The sequence below is a fragment of the Orycteropus afer genome, unplaced genomic scaffold, assembly GCF_000298275.1.
Source record: "Orycteropus afer afer isolate SDZICR_OR568_19922 unplaced genomic scaffold, OryAfe1.0 scaffold00036, whole genome shotgun sequence".
Taxonomy (NCBI): Eukaryota; Metazoa; Chordata; class Mammalia; order Tubulidentata; family Orycteropodidae; genus Orycteropus; species Orycteropus afer.
This window is the reverse complement of record NW_006921623.1, coordinates 2,559,223-2,583,495: the sequence shown is the minus strand read 5'-3', so window position 1 is coordinate 2,583,495 and position 24,273 is coordinate 2,559,223. Positions and strand designations below refer to the sequence as shown.

The 24,273-nt window shown below is 36.0% G+C and overlaps 1 protein-coding gene across 1 annotated transcript in view; it reads right to left on the bottom strand.

Annotated features, from left to right (window-relative positions):
* Positions 1 to 435: 435 nt before the first annotated feature.
* DDX6 (DEAD-box helicase 6) overlaps positions 436 to 24,273 on the bottom strand; it is a 34,261-nt gene continuing 10,423 nt past the window's right edge. The window contains exons 4-12 of the mRNA XM_007936455.2: positions 15,115 to 15,244; positions 13,190 to 13,336; positions 11,916 to 12,010; positions 10,619 to 10,741; positions 9,554 to 9,682; positions 8,805 to 8,921; positions 7,325 to 7,388; positions 1,115 to 1,216; positions 436 to 611 (exon numbers count right to left, since the gene is read on the bottom strand). Of these exons, the coding sequence (XP_007934646.1) occupies positions 436 to 611; positions 1,115 to 1,216; positions 7,325 to 7,388; positions 8,805 to 8,921; positions 9,554 to 9,682; positions 10,619 to 10,741; positions 11,916 to 12,010; positions 13,190 to 13,336; positions 15,115 to 15,244 (1,083 nt within the window). The remainder of the gene's footprint in view (positions 612 to 1,114; positions 1,217 to 7,324; positions 7,389 to 8,804; positions 8,922 to 9,553; positions 9,683 to 10,618; positions 10,742 to 11,915; positions 12,011 to 13,189; positions 13,337 to 15,114; positions 15,245 to 24,273) is intronic.

Genomic DNA, 24,273 nt, shown 5'->3' with positions numbered 1-24,273 from the left:
GCAATAGGTATTTACAGCTAATTTTAAAACTTTTTAATAGAAATGATCAATTAGTGTATCCATCAGAAATTAAAAAAATGATAAAAACAGAAAGATGACTGAGTAATAAAGGGAAAAGGAAGATCAGAAAGTATTTTCATATCCAAACTTGCTAATAAAAATAAGATTATTTTGGGAATTTATCTTAAGTATTGTTCACATTATTAAGGGAGATTACATTTAAGAACAGAATTAAGAGATTTTCTGATGAGACTAAACCTCACTTAAGAGTTCTTTGCTGTTTACGGTTATTTATGCCAACAGGTGTTTTGCCCTATATTGCTATTATATATGGTGGGACACCAAATTTCCTCCAGGAAAAAGAGGATCTTGATGTCTTTCCTTTTTCTAAACATTCTGCTCACTTGGATATTCTGCCAGATACGCACATGCTAGTTAAGGTTTCTCATCTTCTACAGGCTCGCTGTGGTATTCTGCCACATACAGGCTCTTGTCAATGTTGCTTGGGATAGGTTTAATTTCTGTACCCAGCTGCTCCTCAATACTTTTCAGGTTGAAGCGATCATCATACGTGATCAAGTTGATGGCTAAGCCAAGGTGACCAAAGCGACCTAACCAAAATAAAGACAATAAATAAAAAGTTAAATATGAGAATGAATGTACAACTACATAAGATCAGTATTTCTGTTCAGTGCCATTCTGAATATATGAAACCACCTCTATGGTCTCTTCATGCACACATTACTCTAAAACTTCAGTTTCACAGCCCAAAGTAGTACTCTACACTTTTTTCAAATGCCAAAATGGATGCTCATTTGCATCAAAAACTGCCAAAATACACATACTAAACAGTAGTTACAGACTGTATCACTTAACAAACAGTTATGGTTTTCATGTGTTAGTTTTATCTCAAATGAAGCATTTAGTATGGCTATTTTAACTTTTCTTAATATATGTTCTAGAAAAATTAAAATTAATACACAGTACCAAACAACTAAATTAGTTTCAGTTCATTCTTCTCATTGTTATCTACTCTGTTTCACAAAGGAACAAAATTTAGTTATTATACTTTTCAGACAACTTCCATGAAGAGCATCTTCTTTCCTTTCCTTACCTGATCTTCCAATACGATGGAGATAGGTCTCTGCCAGCTTTGGGAAGTCAAAGTTTATCACCACATTCACAGCTTGTATATCAATACCTCGGGTAAACAGATCTTTGAAAAAATAGAGAATTTTCATTATATCTTTCAATTTAAACATGTCTTTAGTACCATAATACTCTTAATTATTTTTTATATAATTCAAGTTTATTCATTTCATTCAGTTATTCAATGCATTTACAAATTACTGGCATAAACTTTCATGTGTACATCATACATACATACATCATAAAGCTATCATAAATAATTTTGTGCTCAATGTTATCTTTTCTCATTTATATAAACAAATTTTTAAAAATGGCCTAAGGTAAGGTGTATTAGAACCTAAGAACTGTGCCCATACAATGCAACCACCCCTGTACCTCCTGCAGCTCCACTTACTGAGTAAGAACCATCACCTCATTCTGTACCAACTGGCCAATGATACACAACCACCAATAAGAGCCTGACTCACCTTAAACTGGTCTTCACAAACAGTTAACAGAGATCTGTGCAGCTACTCTCATTCTCTAACCTAAAAATCAGCCCTGCTATCCAGGGGCTGCACAGAGTACTGCACTGGTGGCCAGTGAATAAAAGGAGAAGCAGTGAAGAGGGAGACAACAGGCAGAGCTGTGGACTTTTGCCTGTCCGGAGGATGCAGCCATTTTGAATGTTTACAAGCAGTTTGACCATTTTGAATATTTAAAACGATAGCATTCTCTCAGATTTCAGGGACCTAAGAATAGGCTCCACTTGCCAGGAACCACAACGACACACTGGACATTGAAGACTGGAAAGGTGTGATATTCCCCTTGTTACCCTTATACCCTCTTGGTGAACGGAGGTATGGCCATCCCTCACTCCCACCCACCATCAGGGCCAGCAGGAATTCCATCCCAGGCTGTGTGCTCTGATGGAATGTGGTGGCCCTGCCCCATCCAGATTTTTTTCCTTTTTGTCCTGTTTTTAAATTTTTTTTTTTTCATCTTTTTTGGCTTTTTTTTTCCTCTTTCCTTTTCCTGGTTCCCATATTTTTCTTTCTTGTGGTTCTCAAAGAGTAGAATGGAATCAATAGAAGACAGAATGACATTAAAGACAAATACTGGAATACTTCTTTGGAAAGGTATCAATCAGAAAAAACATTAAAACAAAGTGAGGAAAACCTAAGATTCATGTGGGATGCCATCAAAAAGAATAACCTACATGTAATTGTAATTCCAGAACAGGAAGAGAAAAAGAAAACCACTGTTGGAAAACTTTCCTGATATGATGAAAGATGAGAATTTCAGGACTTTGCTGCACTTCAGGAAGTCCAACGAACCCCAAACAGGATAGACTCCAAAAGAAAATCACCAAGACATATGATCATCAAACTCACCAAAACAAAAGAGAAAGAAAGAATCCTGAAAGCAGCATGGGAAAATTTACCTACAAACAGCAACCAATAAAACTAAGCTCTGATTTCTCAACAGAAACCATTCAGGCAAGAAGGCAATGGGATGGTATATATAAAACCCTGAAAGAGAACAATTTCCGACCAAGAATTATATGCTCAGCAAAACTGTCCCTCAAATATGATGGTGCAATTAGGAGATTTCCAGATAAGCAGAAATTAAGGGAATTTGTTAAAACCAGACCAACCTTACAAGAGATACTAAAGGGAGTCCTTGTCCTCTTTTTTCTCCCCGTGTTTAGAACAGTCCATTCTATCTTGCAGCTCTCTTGACTTCCTCATCATTTAGAAGTTCTGTAACTACACTATTTTTCCCCTCTTTTTTGTTTGTAAGTGTCCTCATTTGCCAATTGATGTCTCTGGTTCCCTGTTTGCAATCTTGTAAGCTCATTTTTACTTGGATACTTCCATAGTTGTGTTGGTTTCTAGGTTATGTCATCTTAGATATTAATAGTTGGTTGTTGTTTACTATTATTGGTTCTCTGTTCAAAGCACAAATATTTAGCAAATACTAAAACAAAAGCAATGAAGGAAATGATAACACAATTCATAAACAAAATGAGCTCAGCATAGAAAATTACATGGAACAAAGAAAGCAGGAACACCATGAAAAAACACACACCAAAATGACAGCAACCAATTCATACTTGTCGATAATTACACAGAATGTCAATGGATTAAATGGACCAGTCAAAAGATCAAGAGCTGCAGACTGCATAAGAAAACATAAACCATCAATATGCTCTCTACAAGTGACACAACTTAAAAAGACAAAAATAGACTAAAAACCAAAGGTTGGAAAAAGATATATCAAACAAACGACAACTAAAAAAAGCAGGAGTGGCAATATTAATTTCTGATCAAATTGACTTCAAGAAAAAAGCTCAAGAGACAAGGAAGGACATTATATAATGATTAATGGCTCAACTGAGCAAGAAGATATAACCGTAATAAATACCTATGGATCCAATGAAAGAGCCCAAAAATACATAAATCAGAGTTTAACAGAATTGAAAAGACAAACAGATGACTCCATAGTCATAGTAGGAGACTTTAATACACAACTTTCCATCAAAGATAGAACTGGAAAGAAACTCAACAGTTGCAGAACTAAACAATAAAATCCACCAACTTGACCTTACAGACATCTACAGAGCACTTAACCCAACAACAGCACGATATATAATCTTTTCCAGTGCGCATGGAACATCCTCCAGGATAGACCATATATTAGGCCATAAAGCAAGCCTTAATAATTTAAAAACATTGAAATACTGCACAGCATCTTCTCAGATCACAATGTTATAAAACTATAGCATTGCTATAGAAATCAACAATAGGAAGATCAAGGGAAAAAGAGCAAACACATGGAAACGGACCAACACCCTCCTCAAGAATGACTGGGTAATAGAAGAAATAAAAAAATGAAACTTAAAAAATTACTGAATCAAATGAGCATGAAAACACAACATACCAAAATCTTTGGGACACAGCAAAAGCAGTGATCAGAGGCCAATTTATAACAATAAATGCACACATCAAAACAGAAAGAGCCAAAATCAACACCTTAAACCAACATCTCCAACAATTGGTAAAAGAACAGCAAGAAAGCCCTACAGTAACCAAAAGAAAGGAAATAATGAAGACTCGAGCAGAAATCAGTGAAACAGAAAATAAACAACAAAAAAATCAAGACTAGAAGTTGGTTTTTTGAAAAGATTAATAAAATTGACAAACCACTGGCAAATTTAACAAAGGAAAAGAGGGAGAGAATACAAATAACATAATAAGAAATGTGAACTGGGCAACATCTTAACAGAACCAACTGAAATAAAAGCTAGATCAGGATAATATGAAGAACCGTACTCCAAAAATGAAAATCTAGAAGAAACGGACAAATTTCTAGAAACACACTACTTATCTAAACTAAAAATGGCCTTAGGCAAATGTAGAAAGAGACAAGGAGGACTCATAAACTGTAAACTCATAAACGAGTCTCAGGAAGTAATTAGTAGTTTGCCTTAGTCTATCTTCTAGTATTTAATCCAAGATTTAAATGATCAATTATTAAAAATAAAGTTAGTTGAGTAAACTCAGAATATCTCAAAATGATGTAATTCACTAGCAGCATTTGTTTTACTTAGAAATCACTCATTCCGTTCTACAAAATGACTTATAACAGGTATGAGGTGAGCTGATACAGAGGGTCATCCCAGTCCTTTTATTCTGTTTCCACAAATACTGTGCTAGTTTCAGCCTCCTAAAAATACCAAGTAAAAATGACTATAATAGGCTAATATTAACTTCCTTACTTTTATCAGCTTCTTACTCCATAATATTCTGTGATGGTCACACTAGTATTTCTAAAACACTGCTTTGAATTTGTAGCATTATTTAAAATTACTTCCAGATAAAATATATATTTGACATTTAAGGTATTCCTCTCTATAATTTGGTTCTAATTTACCTAACACATCTCTCTCTCTCTTTTTTTTTTTTAATTGTGATTTGGGTGAAGATTTACAGAGCAAATTCACTTTCCATACAGCAGTTCACATATACTTTGTCTCATGTCATTGACCACAGTTTACCACAATGCAACAGCTCTCCTCCACTTCCTCCCCATAGTTACCTCTTCCCAGTGTCCATCCATACTCTCCTGCCCCCTGAGCTGTCTCCCTGTGCATAAGCTCTCCAAGGCACCTAACACATCTCTTAAACCTTCTACCTCCACCAAACTCATCTACTTCGCTTTCTTAAACAGATCTTTCCCAGGACGATTTTTTATTCTAGTCCTCTTACTTAATTAAGATTCCTTCCTTCATATAAATAAAACATTAAAACAAAAAAACCTCCAGTTGCTGTTGAGTTGATTCTGACTCATTGTGACGCCGTATGTCAGAGCAGAACTGTGCTCAGTAGGGTTCTCAATGGCCAGTTCTTCAGAAGTAAATCACTAGGTCCTCCTTCTGAGACCCCTGTGTGGACATGAACCTCTAACCTTTCAGTCAGCAGCTGAGTTTAATTGTTCACACCACCCAGGGACTCACCTAGTTTTTAAAGTCAAGTTAAAACCCTATCCCTTTCAGACTATTCAGCCAGTTTTCTCACACCTCCAAAAACTTATGATACTATTTATACCTCACATTTGCAGGTTACCTTTATTCTCCTTGTTGGATCCAATTCTACACCTGTTACTGCAAATAAAAGTTTTATTACAACACTGCCATGCCCATTTATTTATTATCTGAGGCTCCTTTTAAATTAATTGGCAGAGTACTTACAAAAGAGACTGTATGGTGCACAAAATAAAAAATATTTACTATCTGGTCCTTTACAAAAAGATCTGCAGACACCTGTCTTAGAACCGCATTGTTATCCTTTATGTAGCTGAAGAAGATGAGGAGAAAAAAAAAAAAGAGCGCGAATATGACTAGAGGTCAAAAATGTTGGGACTTGGACCTTGGGGAGCAGTGCATATATGTTTATAAGGAAGGAACAACTCAGAAAAGGAAGGTGAGAATAGTCACATAATTCATAAAACGTAATTAACTCAAAGAATGTAATCAATGTCACTGAATTGTACATGTAGAAACTGTTGAATTGTTGTTATGTTTTGCTTTGTATATTCTCATAGTAACAAAATTTAAAAAAAAAGTAGACCGTAAAAGTCAGGTCTATTGGTAAATATGAATGTGTTAACTCAATTATATTAACTGCTCTTTCAGATATAACAAAAACAAACTAGTGGAAGTATGCAAGATATTTTAAAGTTCTTTTCTTGAGTGATCCTTAAAAATTAGCAAATTTAAGATTCTGCTAAAATATATTTGGAGTCTGTATCTAAAGAAGCCTCTTCAAAAATTCAGATGGTAAAATGTTTTAAATACTGACCTAGGTGGGTTATATGCAAAAATTTATCAAATATACTTAAGACTAGTATATTTATTTGCTTATGTATTATATCATGATTTAAAAAAAAAAAAAAAGCTATGTTTTTCTCTTTACTCAGAAGCCTAGTTTAGTTTATCAATCTCAATCCCAATAACTAAGATTATTTTCTTAGTGTGGAGACTAGAAAGTCTATGAGTGGTACAAATGATTAGTGCACTCAGCTGCTAACCAAAAGGTTGGAGGTTCAAGCCCACTCAGAGATGCCTTGAAAGAAAAGGCCTGGCCAACTACTGAAAAATTAGCCACTGAAAACCCTATGGAGGACAGTTCTGACATACACGGGGTCACCATGAGTTGGAATCAACTCAACAGCAACTAGTAGACAGGAGGGTACTGAATTGATGCTCTTTGAGTATCCATGTGTCTCTCCACCTCTTCAGTTAGTTTTTTTGCATGTAGTGAAATAAACTAAAGTTACAGAGCCATCTGTTTCTGGGAAAAAAACTGAAACAACAAATCATCTCTAAAACATAAGCAGTTTCTTAATACTACTCATTTTAAGATGGCTCACTGTATGTTAAAGCTGTTCAGAAAAACAAAAATCTCAAAACTGGTTTATGTTTTGAGGTATGAGTGCCAGAATAAATATTCTGCAGTTTCTAATATGGAACTAATTTTAAGAGTTAACTAGAATTCACTCTCAACTTCAGAAATTCTGGTAGTAGCGATGGAATGGTTGTACTGAACCATAGGCTACACTGTGTGATAAGGATAAAAAAGCAAAGTACAGCTAGGAAGGAAAAAAATGAATAAAGGAAATATAAAATACTTACCAGTGCAAACAAGATTACGGCATAAGCCATTTCGGAAATCATGAAATACACGATTTCGATGTTCCTAGGAAAAAAGTGATGCGTTCAATATGATTAAATGCAAACATTCTGCCTAAAATCTTCCATCAGTTTCTTCTATCCAATGAAAGTTCTTTACCTCCAAAATTTGTTTTCACACAAATGAGAGATGAATCATGCACGTAAATTATAAATGAAACGTAAAGTAACTATAAAATTAGTTCCTATAGTAATTAATAAGCAACTAATATGCATTTTGTGTATCTATCTATAATGGAACTCTGGTGGCGTAGTGCCTCAGGCATTTGACTGCTAACCAAGAAGGTTAGTGGTTCAAACCCACTAGCCACTCCACAGACGGAAGACTGGGCAATCTACTCCTGTAAAAAAGATTTATTCCCTCGGAAACCAAAGGGGGTTGCTATGGGTTGGAATCAACTCAATGGCAGTGAGTTTGGTGTTTTTGGTTTTGTTTGTATATCTATACATAACACTTAACGCTTAAAGATGTTTCTTTTTTTTCTGCTGGAGGGAATTTCAAGTGGTTTTCACCATGTGTAGGTTTATCTATTTTAGTAGGTATATGTACCATCTTAGTTTCAAACACAAAAAACTCAAAGTTTGGATTGACTAGAACATTTACTACTCACGCTTTTAGTTATTACATCAAAAAGCTGTAACTAACAACTTTCCAATTAATAAAAACAAAGGATATATACACTAACTCTAGACTCTTATCTGAAGTGATAAATCTAGCACCTGGCAACCTGGTCTTTTCAATAACAACTTTCTTCCATTCTGAAATACTCTAGCTTAATGCATTCATTTCCTGTGAAAATTTCTAATACCACACTCCTGCATACTGGTATCTGATCCATTAACCTTCTTTCAAAACCAAATGTCTACTGATTAATTTCCAAGTTGTTAATTACTTACAGGCTAGAAATTGCTTTCATGAAACTTCACAATGTTGTAGTTAATACAACAAAACATGTTGTCTTGTTAAAATTCTGAATTCCTTCTATTGAACCTTCTGTGACAATGAAAAAATGTCATCTATCTGCACTTTTGAATACAGAAGCCATTAGTCATATGACTCAGTACTTGAAAAGCGGTTTAGTATGACTGAGAAACTGAATTTTAATTAAACTGCCACACATAGCTAGTAGTTATTGTATTAAACATCACAAATCTAGAGACTCCCTGAAAGAGAAGACTAAAATCTCACATATATATCATGCTTGATAGTTGACAAAGTACTCATTCATGTATCACCTCAATCTTTCTAACAATCTTATGACTTCTGAGTATGTATCATTACCCCTACTTTACAGATTAGAAAACTGAACCTCAGTGAGCTTAATATGAAAGGTCATTTGGAGAAGCACTGAAACTAAAGAAATAACTAGAAATTTTTTGTTTTTTCTGTTTAAATCTGCGCAAATTTTAGTTTCACACTCACCTGCCTCATTTTAGCATGGATATAGAAGCAAGAGTAACCCAGTTGGGAAATCTTCTTGGCTAGTAATTCAACTCGCTGAGAGGAGTTGCAGAAAATGATTGACTGGTTTATCTGAAGCTTAACATAAGAAAAACAGGTATGAGAAAGAACAACAAAAACCTTCATTTAGTTTGCAAAATCTTGAATATACTGGCTGGCCAATAAGAAACTTTAAAAGCATGGTATAAAACTTAGAACATCTCATGATACAAGAGATGCAAAAAGCTGTGAATGCTTTTCTTATATTTATCAGTTGCAGATAATTATAAGTTTTATCACATTTCATAAGGGCCACCTGACTGCCAACACCAACAAATTATAAAAGCCAATTTATTTTAGGATCTAACTACAAGTGCCTGTGACTGGTCAAGCATATCCTGTTTAACTCAAGATCAACAAGTTAAACTGCCTTTAGGAAAAGCTAACTTTTTTATAGTGCAGATGGTGGGAAAATTGACACGTGTATGTTTGGTAGCATAGTGCCTAAGGCACCTGACTGCTAACCAGAAGGCTCGCGGTTCAAACCCACCAGCCACTCCTCAGAAGGAAGGCTGGGCAATCCTACTTCTGTAGTGCTACTGCCTCAGAAACCCAAGGAGGGGTCGCCATGAGTCAGGGCTGACTCGATGGCACATAACAACAACAACGTTTTACTGGGAGTAAGAGATGGGTAACATTTAGCAGCTAAAGACTATAAAACTATTACTTACCCTGGAGAAGAGTGTGTTGAGGCAGTGTACTTTTTGGCGCTCAGTTACATATGCGTAGTACTGGGTTACTCCCTTCAGAGTTAGTTCCTCCATCAGGTTAATCTCATAGGGTTTTTGCAAATGGGAATTCTGAAAAAAGAAGGGTCTTATACTTAAATGAAAGCAGAGTATATCTTTTACATTCAAAATACGTGTTTTTGTTTGGTTAACTGTACTATAAAGGATGTATCCTTTTTCAAAATAAGTATATGCTATATGTCATGGAAGGAGCTCTGGTAGTGTATTGTCTAAGGTACTTGACTGCTAACCAGAAAGAAGGCTGGTGGTTCATAGCCACCAGCGACTGACTCCTTGGAAGGAAGGTTGGGCAATCTACTTCCGTGGTGATACTGCCTCGGAAACCCAAGGAAGGGTCACTAAGAGTCAGGTCCGACTCGACAGCACGTAACAATATACATCATGGAAGAAATAAATCAGCGTTAAGATGGGAGATTACATATTTGGATATGGAGCTAAAATATGTTGTGCTTTATATACAGGATTCACGCCATAATCAATTTATGTAGTATTAATGGCCACGTCAGCCTGACAAGAAAAGCTAAGTGAGAACAATGAAGAATTTAGTCAAATTACTGTTATAGCTTTTTAATTTATGCACAACAAATCTTAATTCAACAGCTGAAGAAACAGCCAGCAACTTGAAATAATCAGTATGAAGTATATAGCCCTGACGTAAAACACATTCCAGTTATAAAGAACGGCACTGGCAACTCGTTTTGTTGATACATCTTACTGTTAGTAGTATGTATTACACACAATGTTAAAATATATTTGAAAATTTGTATGTAATTTTCCAACCCCCAAGACAAATAAAGATTGGATTTATAAAAATATTTATAATAAAAGGCAAAACTGGGGAGGGGGGATCTGACTTACACAGGTAGAACCAACTTATGATGGAGTCACTGGAACAGAACTCCACTGTAAGTCAGGGACCACCTGTAAGTTAATAACGTCATAGGAAACAGAATGGCACTGCTTCCTGGTACAGATTTATATACTCACCATGAACTTCTGTACACTAAGAGGGAAAGTAGCGGAATATAGTAAAATCTGCCTGTTTTTAGGTAGCGTAAGAATAATGTCTTCCATTATCTGTACAAAATCTTGTGACAGCAACTTATCCGCCTGGAGTAAAAAGAGTAGACAACTTTGAAAACAATGAAATAAATGTCAAAGGTCTTTACTTAATGTATGGTTATAGAATATGGCATCATCCAACAAGAGCATCTATAGAATGTTCTTGGTTGTGAGCATTAAGTTCTCCAAAACACTGCATAGTGTCCAATGACACCAACATAAGTGGTTTGAAAACTGGGTATCAGATGGAGGAAAAGTCTATAATCCCCACCTTCCAGAGGGGGTAAAAAGTTCCAGACAGATATAACCCTTGTTCCCATCACAGAATTTAAATCATTTAATGTGATTTCCATTAAGGAAGTAATACAGTGCATTGGTTAAAAGCACAAGCTCTAGAATTAAACTACCTGGATTGATAGCTTGTCTCCTCTTATTAGCTGTGTTGGAGGTTTGTATTTCGGTTTCCACAATGGTAAAATTGGGATGTTCACAGAAATAACAGCATCTACACCTCATATGGTTATTGTGAAGATTAAGTGAAAAAAGCATGTAAAGCACTTAAAGTGCTGGCACACAGTGATCCGTAAGTGTCTGTTCTTATTACTTAAAGATTAAAGTCTGATCTATATCAGACCATGATCAACCTATAACTAGTTAATCTAAAACACAAACTGAATGGTAAAGTAATTTTATTTCAAAACATTAACACTAACATATTATATGTATAAAACACCGCTAGATATTGGGCATAAAGAGTTGAATAAGATATTAAAGGCACATGCAATCTGGTGAAGTAATAGTTTAACAGAGACCCAAAACCAAACAATACAAAGTAGTACATGCTAAATAGGAGTGGTGGTGGTGGTGGGGTGGTTTAGGAGAGACACTGCATGCTGAGCTACATCACTGAATGCAAAGATACTTATATAAAGCACTTGGTTTATTCAGCAACTCTTCTTCTTGAGAAACAAAAATCAAACCTAGACTATATGTACATCCCTAAGGAAAAAGGCAAGGCTGAACTCGTATCATGAAAGAATGCCTACCATCTGTTGCTTTTAAAGATACATGTTTCGTAAGTAAAATGGTTAGAACTGGTAAGAGTTGTGCATTTATTAAAAGGTCATAAACACAAACAACTTTTGCTTCATTCACTGGTAGTCATCATAAGCAAAGCACAGAATAGTACAAAACAGTATCTTTACAAATTAAAAGACATTACCTCATCCAATACTATCATCTGGACATGATCAACCTTTGCTACTCCTTTCTTGATAAGATCCAGGATTCTCCCAGGGGTAGCTATCACCACATGCACTACACAAGATAAAGAAAATGTATGTTCTCATTAACTTAAGCTTGGGCAAAAGAAATATAATAAAGGTTTATCTCATATATATATATATATGATATAAAATCAGAAATTTTGTTGCAGAGATAGAAATAACACAAAGAGGCACAAAGATGTGTTTTAGAAGATGGATTTCCATTTCACCCAAAATTGGCCAGAGAATATTTTTTTTCTTTCATCTGTACACTGGGTGATAGTTTCTCAAATTACATGCTGCAAACAGGGAATGTAAGTTTTTGTCTTAAGACAGTTCCCAGTGAATAATGGAAGGCATAGACCGAGCCTCTAATACAACAGCAATGCCTCTAATCCACAACATTGGTCTTGAGAAAACTGTTAAAAGGATCAAATGATAATCATTTCAAAGAACTGCGCAATATCAAGAATATGTCAAGTAATTCAACTAATCAAATAGTAACTATTATAGAAATACATATATTTTTATAAGTGATCTCCTCTTTCTTGCTGCTTTATTACCTCCTTTTTTCTCTCAATCCAATATCTTACAGGTCTCTACACAAAAACTAATTAACTTCACTCTTTTTTCCTACTCAAATTCACCATTTAGTGGTTATGTAAAACTCCCACTCAGACTATACCACAATGTATAGTGGTCTATCAGTCCATCTCCTGATTGACATTTATGTTGTTCAAATCTTTCAGCAAACCACACTGTAGTAAACAATCTTGTATATACAGCCTTATATTTGCCCAAATATTTCTTCAAAATACATTCAGAATGTAGTTATGATTTTGAAATATAGTACCAAACTGTTCACCACAATGTATCAATTTATACTCTCATGTGGCAAGACAATCTATTTCTACTCAAACTCACATTATTAGTTACTAACATTTTTTAGCCTTGCCTATTAGATAGGCACAATTAATACCAATTCATTGTTCTTATTTATAGTTCTTTCATTCCTAATAAGGCTGATTATATTTTCAAATTTTACTATCAATTTATCTTTTTTTCCCCTGTCTTGGATAAGGGTTTATTTTCTTTATTCCTTTTTCTACTGCAGTGTTTCCCTGTTCCTTATTAATTTTTAATAATTTTTGCTAAGTTACTAAGGTAGCACCCTGTGACTGAATGGACAAGCAAAAGAGTTATATGACACATAGTATCAATAATTTCCTACCTGTGTCATCAAGCCTCATTATATCATCCCGTAAATTGGTTCCTCCTGTGGTTGCCATCACTTTGGCCCCTCCCATGTGTTTGCTGACCTGGATACAAATTTGACTGACCTGTAGAGCAAGTTCTCTAGTGGGAACAATCACCATTGCTGGAAAATATCATGGAAGAAAGAAAACAGAAAAGGAAAGAACACGGCATATTTTGAGATTCGGATGCTGAGAAATATTAAAAAGTTGAATTGTAATATGCCTAAAAAGTATTTTTGAAAGTCAAATGAATAAAATCCTTAAAAACAAAAAAACACAAACCTATTATACCATTCTAGATTTAGACTTTTCCTCGGCAGAAACACTGTATTAAATACCATACTCTTCTTTAGTTACAAATCTTTAATGGGTTTTTAAGTTGACAACCATTAGCTCAAAGTTCATTAACCTGTGCCACAGGACTAGAACTGAACAGTGCCCAGCTACCATCACTCAACATTCTGCTCAAAGACTCTATAGGAAAATCTTGATCAAGGGGGAAAAGACAAAATTTCAAAATATCATGGAATCTAGACTTTCTAGAGCCCTAAAACTATCGCCCTAAGATAATCTTTAAATCTTAAACCAAAAATGTCTACTGAGGTCTTCTTAAAACTAAACAACAATTTAGCTTAACTAGTAAATAATGTCTCCTTGAGCATTATGCTCTTTTTAAGATCTATCTATATGGGATCAAACTGGTAACAGCAATTTGAAAGAAGAGAAAGGAATCTTAGGGGCCAGTGAGTTTATGCTAATGGGGAAGGAGTAATCAGAAAAGGGGTTAAAGAATGGTTGTACAACCTGAAGAATGTAATCAACATCACTGGATTGTACATGGCAAAACCTGAACTGTGTATGCTTTTGCTGTGTATACTGTCAATAATAAAAATAATTTAAAAAAAATTACTAATTTGATACTTCTAAGATGTCCTAACTTCATCAGCTTGACAGTAAAAGATTCCACCAGTCTGTCCATCTAGGAAACTCCTTCCCAGGTTCCACCTACATCACATGAAATTAGGTAAAGGAAAGTTGGAAAAGAAAACTTAAAATCCAAGAAAAAGCTACAGAGATTAAAAATCTTAATTCTACTAGTTTACCGTGGGTACAACTCTGGAAATCTGTTTCTTCTCTACTGCCTAAATAGTTAAAATCTCAAATCCAGAAGCCTTTAAATACAAAAGGTTGTTCCTCCTTTTGATCAAGTATTTTATAGATTTTTGATCAAAAGGGGGTAAAATGAGAACAGATGTTTCAAATTCTCATGGAATTCAGACTTTCTGGAGTCATAAGGTTGAATAATCCCCTGAAAATATTGCTCCAAGGTAAACTTTAAACCTTAAACCTTACTAAACTCAAATTATCCCCTGAAATCATCATTAAACCAAGCAACAGTTTAGCTTAATTAGTAAAGAATGCCTTGAGTACTATGCTCTTTTAAACTATTATTTATATGGGATCAAACTGACAGTAACAACTCAAAAGGTCAGATGAGCAGCTCAGGCAGCACTGAGTTTATCTTAATGGTGGTGGACTAACCTGGAAAAGGATAGCAAGATGGTTGGGTAACTCAAAGAATGTAATCAATGCCACTAAATTCTACATGTAAAAACACTGAACCGAATGAAGTATGTTCTTCTGTGTATATTCTCACCAAAATTTAAAATAATTTTTAAAAAGATGTATACTATGTTAAAGTACTTTGAAAACAAAATCTCTTTAATTAAAAAGGATCATTTCTGCAAGATAACTGGGTAAAAAGCTGTGAAAAGAAAGGATGACTGTTAATTCCTGTTTATATACATTCTGACTAAAAAAAATGGTAATTTCTTGTACACAATTCCAAATTCTAAGCTGCCTTTTTAGTTTAACCAAACAAAAGCCTTTTTCAACTAACCTTGTATATTGTCCTTCTTCAGGTCTAGCCGTTCAAGTAAGGGAATGAGGTAGGCACCGCTCTTGCCTGTTCCATTTTTTGCTCTAGCTAAGATATCCCTACCAGATAAAGCAATGGGAATACTCTCCTCCTAGAAGAGACAAGATAACACAAAATAGCTTGTGAATAAAAACAATACAAAAGAAATACATTGAAGAGTATCTTTATAGTATTACTCTGAAGTGCTGTGTTTACATTTTACATGAGAACCAAGTAAATTAGCAGGACCAGTCAATATCACCTTCACCATCATCACCATCAACAAAATTTACCCTAACTACTCATAGAACACATTTTAAACTGTGTTTAAATATAGCAAAGCATGTGCATCAGTGTATGTGTAAGGAAGCTGAGCATCAACAGTAACAAGGGAAGGCTTAAAGAACAAACAACAACTTGGGCTGGCCCATAAGTAGACTTGAATATATGGGGAGAAAAGAAACCAAAGGCTATTTCACAATTAAAAACGGGGGAAATGGTACTACAACTGGGTGGAAAAAAGAACCCCAACTATATATGATATTTAGAGATTAGTAAACCAATGTGACTACAGTGAAAATTACAGTTTAGACAACCTTATTCTTACACAAAACAGTAACAGGATTGAAAAGTTTAACATAAGGTCCTATCCGACATTATATTACATAAACTTCCAATGTTTACGTCTCACAGTCAGCTTCTGTGCCCACAATGTACTCAGTCTATGTCAGCATAAAATGGTGTGGCAGAGACATCTGACCCCCTCTAAGTTTAAGAAGAAGAGAAAGAATCACCATCAGCTAGCTCAAGGCTGATTCTTATGAAGTAGAGGTCAGACATACTTCCTCTCTCCAACCTCGTCATTAATTATGACATCTGTTGTCCCTTCCATAGCTTCCTCTGCTGGATTTGATAACTTGTTGCAATGGCCACATAGAACTCAGAGACCAGATAATGGGGTTTATTAGGCAAGTAATATGTTACAATTCAGGATAGGACTGACTCAGGATATAGCCAAAGATGTATCTTCTTCAATCAGAACAGCCTCTTCTGAGTTGTGCCCATAAGCAGGCTTCTTTCTGGCCCTTGGCCTATCTGGGAAAAAGTGTTACAAAGCTCTTCTGCCAGTAAGTGCCCTGTGGCATCTCCCGCTGCCAGGAAGCCTCCTGTCTGAAGGCTCTAAGCTCTCTTGCTTTGTGAGTCAGCACACCTATTGTAACTGCCTTGGCTCTGTGGGCCAGGAATCCTACTGTACCACCTTATACCAGTTTCTGGTTCTACTGCTGCTGTTTTTGTGCCACCACTTCTCGCTGTCTTGTATCATTATCTCCAGTGTTACAGCTGTCTCTGTCTCCTGAAGTTAGTAGGTTCTCAGTGTAGGGAACCTGGGTCCAAAAGACATGATCTGCTCCCTTCTCACCTTCTTGGTGGAAATGAGGTCCTCACTGTCCACCTCTGGGAAGGTACAACTACAATCCCCCCCTTATGTTTTCACAGATCTTATTTGCATGGCCCCACCCATGTAAGGGTACCATACACCTTATTTGCATTATTAGCAAGCTATCCAATCTCCTCAGGAGGCCATAAGTACCTAATATGCATAGTACCCCCCAGCCATTTGGTGTGAATTACAAGACCATGGCAAGAAAGGCCACACTAAAGGGATCCCTACTGCAGTCAGTCACCTCAACCCATGGTCCCATCACTGAGGGTGACTTTTCGTTTTCACATTTTACCTTACATTGTCATGTGTGTTTTGCAGACTATTTCTTATTAACCTAAGACAAATTTCTAAGACAACAGCAAAGGATTATCAAGTTACTGAAAATTAAATACACATATATAGAGATAAATTTAAAAGGGTAAACAGGTACAAAGGGAAGAAGTAAAGCATATAGGCAATGGTCCCAGTTAAAATTCTCTAATGGACAAATGACGGTACCCATCATGCAAAAGACATTCCAGTAACTCAGTAACAGGCTTCCTCCCTTTATGATAGTTCTAAGATCAGAGCTTCAGAAGGATACTAGAGATTAGTAAACCAATGTGACTACAGTGAAAATTATACTAGGGACAGTATTATGAGGACATTTCATCCGAAAAGAATTAAAGTCAACATTTTGAAAAATGTTAAAAATAATAATAAAAAATAAATAAATAAGCTGTATCAATAATTCTGTGTAACAACTAGGCTACTACCTAATTTCTGTCTCCTGAAGCTAGTAGGTTCTCAGTGCAGCATGTCACTCCAAATTTAACTTTTTTGGCCAGCTGGCTAGTTCCACCTCATTTCTACTTCTAAAGCCTAATATACAGGGTAACTATTAGACTCTAGGTGATTCAGGTTTTGTAAACTGCCTCAAATTAGAAAAGAGCAGTAATCAGTCCCAAATTCAGACTTGACTTTCAAGGATCACATAGATCTGTTGTAATATTAGACCCTAACCAAAACTAGGAGCTCTGGTGGCATAGTGCCTAAGGCATTTGACTGCTAACCAGAAGGCTGACAGTTCAAATCTACCAGCCACTCCTCGGAAAAAGGGTTGGGCCATCTACTTCCGTAGTGATACTGACTCGGCCAATACCTTGATCATAAAGAAAGAATAGAAAAGACAATGGCAATCAAAAGCTTGGTACAAGCTACAACAGTAGCAGTTGCTACTTCTACTATTACACCAAATATACAGAACCACTCTTCACAGATTTTGGGGGAAAACCTGTTTTTCCTTATAAGGCTATTCTTTCCCCTTCTCATATTAAAAATTTTAAGTGTGAGAAACATTTAAGATGATTTCTGATGAAAATGTTTTAGAGCAAGTATCCATACATTGTTTCAGGGCCTTTACTAAAAAAAAATTTAAACCTAACGAAGTAGGATTTTTATAAAAGTTCATGTTAGTTTGTGATTCCTATACATTGAGGCCAAAATATACCACAGCTATTAAATAAAGCACATTTCTGCTTCCATAGAGTATCATCACTCCCCGTCACAGAGTAAGAATTAGATCCAGAGTCTTCTACACAATTAGTCTTACTTATGGCAGACAATTTCTGAACTACGGCTGAAAGGAGTGGGCGTATAGTGTGGATATGATGCTAGTAGTCATATATATAGCAACAAAGAGTTTGTTGTTGTTATGTGCCGTCGAGTCAGACACGACTCATAGGGACCCCTCCTTGAGTTCTCAAGGTGGTATCACTATGAAGTAAATTGCCCAACCTTCCTTCCAAGGAGTGGCTGAACCGCCAACCTTCTGGTTAGCAGTCAAATGCCTTAGGCACTACGCTATCAGAGCTCAAGAATAAATAAATTAGGAAGAATCTGCATTAATTTGGCATTAATCCCTCCCTTCACATGCACATGAAACTCAACATATACTTATTAATAAAAGACCAAATAAAATAATTTCCAGTAATTTTGTTTCCACATTCCTAAATCTGAAAGGCAACTAACTGTTCACCTGTAAACATTACTTTATAAATATAAAATGTTAGTTTTCCTTCAAAATCCTCCATACAATTTGTAATAATATGGAGGAAAGTCTCCATTTCTTTTTCTTTCAGCTTCAAAACATAAAGTTTCACTAATCATTACTAAAATACAAATTAAAGCATACGCCCTAGTGAAGGCAGATCAATACTGCCATGTTTGTGAAAAAGAACTTACTGAATGGTTCAGTTTGCTGCTTAAAAATGCAACAATGCTTTATCATCTGGCAAACTACACCACAGTCATAAAAATAGCAATATCACACTAACCTTGTTATGGAAGAAAAGATCACAAGAACCAGATTACTGTCTTAACCCTTTCGTGACCAGTGGGACATATTATGCCCACCAACATTTTCAGCCTCTCCTGGCAGGGACCTGTATAACTGCATAAATGTGAAGAGACAGGCCTCATCCCACAAATCCTACCACCAGTGTCTACTTCAGGCATATGTATCCACATAACTGTATCAAAATTTCTATTACCTCAAAAAAAATTTTCCCTTGACTTCAGCATGCCTTCCATTACTGAAAACACATCAACAAAAAATTAGAGCAGAAAATAATTTAGTCATGAAAGGGTTAAAATAAGGGACATTTTTAACAAACCTTTTTAAAAGCGGAAAAATGACATTCACTGAATCACAAGTGTCTTGTTGACACTGACAAAATAGAGTAAGGAAAGTCCCAGTCCATTCACCTGTCTGACCTGGAAGTTAAAACATGAATGAATGGTAGAATGAATGGTTGGAAAAATTCAACTAGTTGTTCACTATCAAAAGAAAATGATGTGTAATTTTTAATTTCTAAAACTAAAAAATTTAGGCAAACAAATTAAAAAACAGATTCATAATCAATGACACAGTTCATTTCTTCTATGCCTGGGCTAATGGCCAAAAAAAAAAAAATTTTTTAGTACTTCAAACAGTTTTTGTAGAAACTTCTAAGTTGTACACATTGAGACAACTATCTGCCTACTATGATACTAATTCTACCTACAAACCCAATCACAAGGGGTCAGATGGGTTTCCATATGGTCTTACTAAATGGTTGCCAGAACTAAGAAAACATTCCAGTGACCATATTCTGTTATCTTGTACCTACCCAAATCTCAAACCCAAACCCACTGTCATCAAGTCAATTCCAATTCATCTTTTTCCCAGAGTGGCTGGTTGGTTCAAACTACCAACTTTTCAGTTAGCAGCTGAGTACTTAACTACTATACCACCAGGGCTCCATCTGGTACTTAAAACCAAAAAAAAAAATCCAAAGCTCACCACCATAGAGTTGATTCTGACTCAGAGCAACCCCTCTTGGGTTTCTCAGGCAGTAAATCTTTATGGAAGTAGATTGCCCAGTCTGCCTTCCATGGAGTGGCTGGTAGGTTTGAACTGCCAACTTCCTGGTTAGCAGTCAAATGTCTTAGGCACAGAGCCACCAGAGCTCCTTTCCTGTACCTAAAGCTCCTTTCTTGTACCCTTAAAGCCAGTATTAAATAGGCTGTTTATTATAATGGTAAAGCAAGTCAAAGAAAATCTTGGTTTTGATCCTTTGGTTTTAATCTCTTTCTACCTACTTTGGATCAATTCAATTTATCTTCGGTAGTTCTGGAGGCTCCCATTACTTCTAAAGGTTCATTCTCTTCTGTAGTTTTTAGAGTCCATCTGCATACTACTCAGTACTATAGCATTAAAAAAGGTAGGACTGGAGGGGTGTCCAAAAGACTTGGTGAGTAAAGTTCTCTAAAACTTTTGAGAAAAGTGAAGCAGGGCAGAATTAGACTGGGAGTATCTTAATTCTCATTTTTCTTTCACCTTTGATTCAGATTACTCATCTATACATCTAATTTATTTGCCCTCTTTGAGAGAGACTTAGGATAAGACTTTAACAAACTAAGCAAGCTAGACTGTTCACCTGCCTGGAAGTTAAGATCAATTAAAGTTCTGCACCCCATATGGTAGCCATTATGAGTAGCAGTCTGAGAATTCAACACATCCACTGTCTCCTACCACTATTTCCTAAGATTGTTGTTATTGTTGTTATGTGCCATCGAGTCAAACCCGACTCATAGCGACCCCTCCTTGGGTTTCCGAGGCAGTATCACTACGGAAGTAGGATTGCCCAACCTTCCTTCCGAGGAGTGGCTGGTGGGTTTGAACTGCCAGCCGTCTGGTTAGCAGGCAAGTGTCTTAGCCACTATGCTACCAGAGCTCCCAAGATTAGGTAATATAAAGCAAGATAATTCAGTCGGGCTCAGACAACTTTGAAACCCAAATGGAAATCATGGGGAGCTATCAGGAAGGGGGAAAAGGTAAAAGGAAACTAAAAATTGTTTCATTTAAAACAAATACAAAATACATCTGTTATTTACATCCTTTAAAGTATTTTACATTTGTTTTAAATTGATAAAACAGATCCTCAGAGAGATTTAATTATTTTGCCCTATGTCACAACTCAAGAAATACCAGAACTAGGGTTCAAACTTAGGTCTGTAGGTAGTAACATGTATTGACAAGGATGTAGAGAATATGGAAACCTCTCATATACTGCTGGTGGGAATGTAATGTAGTACAGCCACTTTAGGAAACAGTCTGGCAGTTTCTCAAAAGTGTAAACACAGAGTTACCATATAATCCGGTAATTCTACTCTTAGGCATATACCTGAGAGAAATGAAAACCTACCCCTACACAAAAACTTGTACACAAATTTTAGCAGCAGCATTACTCACAATAGTCAACAAATGGAAACAAAAAATAAATGTCTATCAATATATAGAGTAATGCATATACTCAAACGTTCATCAACAGGAGAAGAAAAAAGCAAACGGTGTATTTAAAAAAAAAAAATCTATCAAAGCTGAATGGTACATATACACATACACATGTGTGTGTATATACAAACATGCGCGCGTGTGTGCGTGCCAAATGTGGTATATCCCCATAATGGAATATTATTTGGCAATAAAAATTGATGAAGTCTGCCAGTCACAAAAGGTCACATAATGGGTCACATAATGTATGATTCCATTTATATGACATGTCCAGAACAGGCAGATCTATAGAGTCAAAAGTAGTTTAGCGGTTGCTTAAGGGTGGAGGGAAATGAAGGATGATCACTGCTAAAGGAGTTTGTTTTTGGGTTGGTGAAAATATTCTAAAATTGACTGTGGTGATATCTGTATAACTCCAAACACACTAAAAATCACTGAATTGTATGATGTGTGATCTATTATCTCAATAAAGCTGTTATTAAAACAAACAAACAAAAAAAAACCACCTTAGGGCTACCTAGCTCTAAGTCCACGTTCCACTATAACGTCTAGGGATTAAGTCAATAGATATTTCTTGTATTCTGGCTGTTCAGTATTCATTTCCCTTTTCTTGTAAGATATGGGAGTTCCTGGTAGTACAACTGGTTCACACACTCAACTGATAACTGAAAGGCTGGGGTGCAAGTACACCTACAGATGCCTCAGAAGAAGGGCCTGGTGATCTTCCAAGAATCAGTCATTGAAAACCCTATGGAGCACAGTTCTCCTGATACACATACGGTCACCTGAGTAGGGAGCAACAACAATTAAGTAGTATCATTTCAGCTTCCTTTTAAAGAATTACAGCTTAGCCCTAATTGATAGAATATAGCCAAGTGGAGACATGTGACCTAGGGTGAGTCAGGTGAATATGCTCCCTCCTAAGAATCTAAATTCTTATAGTGCATCCATTACTGTTTCCTAGCCCTTCACAGAATTTTTGAAAAGAATTTGGGGAAACAATTCTTCTAGCCATAATAAATTCATGTTAGCAAAATAAATGACTTACGCTGTCAGACATAGGTGGCAAAATAAGTTGAGATTCTTTGTCTGCTATGAAATTTTATTGCTAACAGTAAGATTTCATGCTTCTTTCAATAAATGGACTAGCTATCCTCCATTTCACTTTCTTATCTTAAAAAAAATTATCAAAAGATACACCCAGGGGCTGGAAGACTATCACCTATCAGTCTTTGTAAGGTCTCATGATGTTAAACAAAATAAAACAATAGTTTTTCTTACACCCTCCAAAGTCAGTGTTCCTCTAAAGCTATCCCTTCAGAATGCCAGTTATACTACTAAACAATAGCATTCAGACCTGTCAGTACAGTCACAGGTGGCTACATCAATGGAGTATGTACAGAAGAATCTGTAATATATCTGGTTCAACCCTTCCAGTATAAAATCCTCTTTTGTGAGTATCCTCTTTTGTGAGTATATGGCTCTTTGTCCAACAATATTATCAAACTATAATTAAGTTCAAGCTCTTAAGAAAAAAAAAAAGACTCAAATGCTTGGATAAAACTGTAAAATGAAGTACTACAGAAAATGATAGATACATTTCAGGGAAAAAAACAAGTAAGAGAAGATGAGTAAGAATGGAAAGAACAGTAGTAGGCAGTCAGTTATGAGGTTAGATTTTACTAGCCATAACAAACCAAACTCACTGCTGTCGAGTTGATCCCGACTCATAGCAACCCCTCCTTGGGTTTCCGAGGTGGTATTTCCACAGAAGTAGATTGCCCAATCTTCCTTCTGATGAATGGCTGGTGGGTTTAAACTGCCAGCCTTCTGGATAGCAGTCAAATGCCTTAGGCATCATGCCACCAAGACACCTAGATTTTACTAGAGGATTTCTAAATTCCTTTTTGATTCCAAAATCCTAATAGTGACCCAATGATTCTCAGAGACATAATGTGCTTTCCACGAATTCTCAAGAGAAAACAAGGAAGACAGTATGAATGGTAGTCATGGGCATCTAAAACACTATATATTCATATAGTGCTTTGCTATTTCAAAATGTTTTATGATAACTTACATCTGATCCTCACAATAGAAACCCTGTAAGAAAGATTGCTTATTTCTACATTATAGAAAAAACTAGCTGTCAGACTAGCAGAGTGACTGAGGTTCTTATTGTAATTAACCCACTGCTATCAAGCTGATTCTGACTCAGAGCAACCTTTAGGACAGAGCAGAACTGCCCCATCTTTCTCCCACAGGGCAGCTGGTGAGTTTGAACTGCAGACTTACTGGTTAGCAGCCAAGTGCTTTAATTATTATGCCAACAGAGTTCCTTGGAGCACTAATTACCTATATGTGTACAAATAACAAAGTCAATTTTACATTCTCACACAAGATGGAAACAGGAGGCAGTAGGGTCCATTGAATGAGTCCTGGTGGAGTAATGAAGTGTTTGGCTGCTAGATTTTTCCAGTAGTTCCAGGGAAGGAAAAGACCTGATCTGCTCCCATAATGATTATAGCCTAGGGAACCCTATTGGGGAGCTCAACTCTGTCCTATAAGGTCTCTATGAGTTGCAATGGACTCAATGGCCACAGAACAATGGTCTCTTAAGAATTAGGTCTGATAAACTCACCAAATTTCCTTTTTTGATCGAATTACTCAATGAAATGATTGAACTACTAAATGAAATAATAGTCTGCAACATTTACCAATATTTCTCATGTACTAGGCACTACATTAAGCATGCTGATTTTGTGTGCCATCGAGTTAATTCCAACCTGCAGGACAGAGTTGAACTGCCTGCCTCATAGGGTTTCCTAGGCTATAATCTTTAGAGGAGCAGAAAATCACATCTTTTCACTCTTACAGCGACTGG